Here is a 6498-nt window from a genome sequence, read left to right as displayed (position 1 = left end):
TTCTTGAGAAGCGTAGGAACTGCCCTCCAATAAGGACCAGAAGAGAAGTAAATCTAAGCCAATCGGAGGCTTGAAAGTAGAGCTGTCCCGCCTCGAGCCAAACGGACCAATAGGAAGTGCGGGCGGCGTGTTTGAAAGCGAGGCCAAAGTGGGTGGGAGCGCGTGCTGTTGGGAGTTGCTTGGAGGTTGGCGGCGCGGGGCTGAAGGCTAGCAAATCGAGCGATCATGTCGCACAAACAAATTTACTATTCGGACAAATACGACGACGAGGAGTTTGAGTATCGGTTAGTGCTGGCGCGGGAGCAATAGCGAGGTCGTGAGCTTTGGCCGCTGAGGGGACAAGGAATTAGTAACAGGAACTGAGACGACAGAATTGGCGCATGCGTACGAGAAGTGAACGGGCAAGGGTGTGATATTGGTGAAGGCGTAAGGCGCATGTGCGGAGATGGGAGGTGCTCGTAAAACAATAAAGTGGTTGCGAATTTGGCGTGGGCTCTCAGTTGAGAGGAGGGAGGGGTGGGCGTGGTTAGAGTACTGACCACCCTCACCCATGAGGGTTTCTGGATCATTCTCTGAACTTTATCGGGCAAACTTAACTTGCCTTATAGAGACTGTTTGTTTCACAGTAATCTTGTCGAATCCAGTGGGAGAACGTAGCAAAAGCGGAGCTGGAAGTTTCCTCGCGTCCCTAATGCGAGAGTAGCGCTGAGAGAGTTGAATATTGCTTAATAACTCATGAAAAAGACAAGGGGCGTGGTTGTCTGGCTTGTTTAAGGACGGGGATCGCTTGGGACTGCAATGGAATAAAACTGGCTAGGAGCATTGAGAAAATACTTAATATGGGTCTAATAGATGCCCTTTAAATATCAAAGGAAACAGTTACGGAATACTTAACAGGTTTCAGGTGTTCTGCTAAAGTGCAGGGATAACACATGATCTCTGCTGTTCACAAACTTAAAAATCTGTGGGTGGTACCGACAGACACCAGAAAGGTGATACACTCTATGCTAGGAGCCATTACAGGGTGTGATGGGAGCACACAAGACTTGCTAAGGAGAGAGAACTGGCGACCCGAAGGCTGCGGCTTCCTAGCTGTGCGCGGGGGTTGAGGTGGGGCTAGAAAGTCAGTCCCCTACTTTTGCTAACTCCAGGACGCTCCCCCACCCCACCCTTCGAGAACCCCCGCCGCCACCGCCTTGGAGGCTGACCTCTTACTTTCGGTGGGTCTTCTTCCCTGGGCTTGGTGTGGGGGCGGGGGAGTGTCTTAAGGGCCAATTCAGCGTGATGTCTCTTTCACCACCATTGAAAACGAAACCAGTAGTAAACTACGCGTATTTTCATTTGTATGTCGGAGATGAGAACACAGGGACAGAAAGAGGGGAACAACAGACATTGGGGCCTGCTTGAGGGAGGAGGGTGGGAGGAGGGAGAGGTTCAGGGGAAAAAAAAAAACTATCGGGTACTATGCTTAGTACCTGGGTGATGAAATAATCTGTACACCAAACCCCGGAGTCGGGATTTTACCTATATAACAAACCTGCACATGTACACTTGAACATGAAATTTAAAATACTGAGAGGAAAAAAGGAAGAGGGAAAGTTGGGGAAAGCTTCCTAGAGGGCAGAGCCTGAGATGAGACTCTGAGAAAAAGGTATGTGGGAGAAAGCACCTCTTGACTGAAATTGTTTAGAAGACACTGGATAGCCATCTGCCATGGGTGCTGATGATGGAATCCTGGCACTGGATGTGGCATTCGGGTTTCATAAATTTTAAGTGCATATCTAGATTGGGAATAAGGGAAGACACAGGATTCCACAAATGTTGGCATTATGCTAATCTGTATTAATTGTAATAATTAAGACCACTTCCTGGTTTGTATCTTGTCTCCTCAGTTGGAGAACAGAAAATGAAAACTTGCTTGTGTCTCTTCACCCATCCTAGTTCAGGGCTTTGGGTCTTCCAGAGAACTCGATTGCATTGACAAATATATAATTATCTTTATGCCAAGACGACTCCAGACCCTCCTTTTGATATAATTAACTTTATTTTCCTCAGCTGTTTTCCTCTACATCTGAACTAAACTAACTTAAAACTGTATGTGCTTGTAAGAGATTTGTAGAGCTGGGAAGGAATCACCATTTCATCCCCTGGAAGATGAAACTCTTGGCAGTGGCATTTTGGTTTAAGAGGAGTTTTTTGGTCTATGTATTGAAGCCAAATTTCGTGCCAGGGTGGTGTTAGAATGTGAGCTATTTTCATTATATTTGGACTAGAATTTTTTCTTTTAGGAGAATGGTGGGGAACCACCGTTACTAGCACAGAGGGAGAACTTGGTACATTTTCATTGAGCATGACGAAGACTATGTGGATTAGTTTGATTCACATCAGGGTAATAATTTTTTTGCTATGAAGGGAGACTTATCCTTGGTTAGAAAAGCACGGAATTTACCCAGAAAGTCTCAAGGTACATCCCCTCCAGAGTTAGGAAGATAAGATTCAGGATAGATTTAATTTTTTTTTAAGAGACAAGGTCTTGCTTTGTTGCCCAGACTGGAGTGCAGTGGCTATTCACAGGCACAATCATTGTGCATTGCAGCCCTTTCTTTTTTCTTTTTTTTTTCCCCCCTTTTTTTGAGACGGAATCTCTATCGCCCAGATCTCAGCTCACTGCAACCTCTGCCTCCTGGATTCAAGGGATTCTCTCCTGCCTCAGCCTCCCAAATAGCTGGGATTACAGGTGCATGCCACCACACTTGGCTAATTTTTGTATTTTTAGTAGAGACGGGGTTTCACGTTGTTGGTCAGGCTGGTCTCCAACTCCTGACTTCAAGTGATCCACCTCCTCAGCCTCCCAACATGCTGGGATTACAGGCATGAGCCACTGCCCCTGGCCTGTTTCTTCTGTATTTTAATCAGAGTTCAAACTTCATACTGTATCTTTTTCAAACTCCTGGGTTCAAATGACCCTCCTGCCTCAGCCTCCCAAGTAGCTGGGACTATAGGTTTGTGCCACCATGCCTGGCTTAGATTTTAAAGGACAAGATATTTCATTTCATCCTTTGTGATAACTTGTCCACACAGTACTTCATAAAAGGCCTTTCCTCTCCACAAAATAACTTCTCTTCCTTCCTTCTAATTATTAACACTGTGTGCTCCGTGGGGCTCCCATTATGTTGTAGGTAATCAACTAGAAGACTATAAGGTCCATGAAGGCAGAGAAAACGTGCCTGGAACTTAAGTGCTCATTCACTGGAATTATTCACTAATTTATATTTTTAATATACTCTCGGAATTTATATAACATAGCCTGTATTTCTAGCTGCTGCTACACCACAATAAAATTATATAAACTCTGACATAAAAAACCAGTTTTTATTTCCTTTCTTGGCCTTGTAAACAGGCATTTGTCTAAGAGACTGTATCTGGTACTAACATAAATTTCCCACTTCCCCGTTTCTGTTACAGACATGTCATGCTGCCCAAGGACATAGCCAAGCTGGTCCCTAAAACCCATTTGATGTCTGAATCTGAATGGAGGAATCTTGGTGTTCAGCAGAGTCAGGGATGGGTCCATTATATGATCCATGAACCAGGTCAGTGCACTGGCTAAAAACAACCATATAGAACTGCTACACTGAGAGAATGAAGGAATAAGATTGTATAACCCAACTAGGGAGATAGGAAATGGTTTACTGGTTCCTTCCCCCTCCAGTCGTGGGGGATTTAAAAAAAAAAACAAAAAAAAAACTAGTGACCAAAAATAAGACTAAAATATCTGGGAAGTTCAGAGACAACCTGTCATTGAAAAACCTCCTGTAATCTTTCATTCAATCAGAGGGTATTCTTTTTAAGGCCACATATAGCCTGGTCATAGCCCCTGCCTCATTCTCCATCAGAAAACATTCTTGGATGTATTCTAAATAAGCAAAGGAAAGTATATTTATTGATAAGACACCAGACACCCAGCTGCCAGGCAAAACTAATAAAGGACACCCTGGGGCTGTATAAACATAGCAAAAGAACTGATATTAACAATTCTGTACTTGGCAGACAGTCCAGGCTCCTGAGTCTGCTTCTAAGGCCATATGCTTAAGTATTTAGTTATAAAGATCTGAGTGGGTGATAGCTGGGGAGGTGGTAGTGGAATACACTATAGGTTGTACATTGAATGGTGTGAGCTTGTCTCTTAGATTTCCCTCACTCTTTCAGAACCTCACATCTTGCTGTTCCGGCGCCCACTACCCAAGAAGCCAAAGAAATGAAGCTGGCAAGCTACTTTTCAGCCTCAAGCTTTACACAGCTGCCCTTACTTCCTAACATCTTTCTGATAACATTATTATGTTGCCTTCTTGTTTCTCACTTTGATATTTAAAAGATGTTCAATACACTGTTTGAATGTGCTGGTAACTGCTTTGCTTCTTGAGTAGAGCCACCACCACCATAGCCCAGCCAGATGAGTGCTCTGTGGACCCACAGCCTCAGCTGAGTGTGACCCCAGAAGCCATGATGTGCCCTGTATCCGGAACACACTTGGCAGATAAAGGAAGCATCTGAGTTTGAGACCATGGCCGTTACAGGGATCATGTAAACTTCCTGTTTTTGTTTTTTCCTCCCGGGTGTTGTATGTATGGTGACTTGTGGATTTATGTTTCATTGTACTGGAAACTTTCCATTTTATTCAAGAAATCTCTTCATGTTAAAAGCCTTGATTAAAGAGGAAGTTTTTATAATCTAATGCTGTAATTGTAAGGGTTTTTTCCCCCTCACTCAGGGTGAGCATCATCAATATCATGGTTCTAATTATATGCCATTCAGTTTGATAATGAAGCTCAGCTCTTTGCTGATAATGAGGTTTAACATTGAGATAACTGGTTTTTAATCTACTTTAAGCAGACTTGCTGTCAAGCATCTACTGAAATATATTTCACTCTAACCAGTAGCCTGAGGTAGAGGTTATATAGGGACAACTTCATCTCATCCAAACAAATGAACTGCTTCCTACAGTCGGGGTGCTGCCTTTAACATAGTCCCTATATTTGAATGGCACACACGGATAAAAGGACGCTATCAGTCAGGGGCTGCTTGTGTGTCCCAATTCCTAATAGGAATCATAGGCACACCTATGACCTATTCACTGTGCCCCTTGGTTGGGGAAGGTTTTCAGCTGTTCTTAACCTTGGTTGGGCATTGGAATCACCTGGGGAGGTTTACAAGCACTGATGCCTGCCTGAGTCATTCTTAAGGACTCTTAATTGGTCTGGAGTGTGGACTGGGGGTAAAGATTTCAGGCATCTTATGCAGGTAGGTAAAGAACTAAGCTTTGAGAAAACAGGTGCAAAATGTAGCTGTTTAAGAAAACATTCCAGGCCGGGCGTGGTGGCTTACGCCTGTAATCCCAGCACTTTGGGAGGCTAAGGAGGGCAGATCACTTGAGGTTAGGAGTTCGAGACCAGCCTGGCCAACGTGGTGCAACTCCCGTCTCTACTAAAAATACAAAAATTTGGCTGGGTGCAGTGGCTCATGCCTGTAATCCCAACATTTTGGGAGGCTGAGGTGGATGGATCACCTGAGGTCAGAAGTTTGAAACCAGCCTGGCCAACATGGTGAAACCCCATCTCTACTAAAAATACAAAATTAGCCGGGCGTGGTGGCACATGCCTGTAATCCCAGCTACTCCGGAGGCTGATGCAAGAGAATCGCTTGAACCTGGGAGGCAGAGGTTGCAGTGAGCTGAGATCACGCCATTGCACTTCAGCCTGGGCAACAAGAGTGAAACTCTGTCTCAAAAAAAAAATACATTAGCCGGGCGTGGTATGTGCCTGTAATCCCTGCTCCTCAGGAGGCTGAGGTCAGATGATCGCTGGAACCCAAGAGGCAGAGGTGAAAGTGAGCCAAGATCACGCCACTGCACTCAGCCTGGGCGACAGAGGCTGTGTCTCAATTAAAAAAAAAACATTCCACAGAACAATAACTTCCCCTCTAGTCTAACAAAACAGTAGTACTAAGTGGCCGGGCATGGTGGCTCACGCCTGTAATCACAGCACTTTGGGAGGCCGAGGCTGGCGGATCATGAGGTCAGGAGGTGGAGACCATCCTGGCTAACACAGTGAAACCCCGTCTCTACTAAAAATACAAAAAAATTAGCTGGGCGAGGTGGTGGGCGCCTGTAGTCCCAGCTACTCGGGAGGCTGAGGCAGGAGAATGGCGTGAACCCGGGAGGTGGAGCCTGCAGTGAGCCAAGATTGCGCCACTGCACTCCAGCCTGGGCAACAGAGCGAGACTCCGTGTCAAAAAAAAAAAAATACTAGTACTAAGGAAGGATATTAATCTCTCCCATTTTTCCTGTCTTCCATCCACTTATTCCTAAAATAGCAGGCATCAACATCGGGAAAACTCATTAGAAATGCAAATTATTGGGCTCCAACCTAGACCTACTGAATCCTAAACTCAGGATTCGGCACAGCAATGTTTTAACGAGCTCTCCAACTGATTCTGATG

General features: G+C 45.0%; 1 protein-coding gene across 1 annotated transcript; it reads left to right on the top strand.

Annotated features, from left to right (window-relative positions):
• Positions 1 to 121: 121 nt before the first annotated feature.
• CKS1B (CDC28 protein kinase regulatory subunit 1B) lies at positions 122 to 4735 on the top strand. Its single transcript, XM_003259372.3, has 3 exons — positions 122 to 284; positions 3466 to 3593; positions 4210 to 4735. The coding sequence occupies exons 1-3, from the start codon at positions 226 to 228 to the stop codon at positions 4260 to 4262; spliced, it is 240 nt and encodes a 79-aa protein (XP_003259420.1). The 5' UTR covers positions 122 to 225; the 3' UTR covers positions 4263 to 4735.
• Positions 4736 to 6498: the final 1763 nt, after the last annotated feature.

The sequence above is a fragment of the Nomascus leucogenys genome, chromosome 12, assembly GCF_006542625.1.
Source record: "Nomascus leucogenys isolate Asia chromosome 12, Asia_NLE_v1, whole genome shotgun sequence".
NCBI classification, from domain to species: Eukaryota; Metazoa; Chordata; class Mammalia; order Primates; family Hylobatidae; genus Nomascus; species Nomascus leucogenys.
This window is presented reverse-complemented; position numbering and strand designations above follow the sequence as displayed.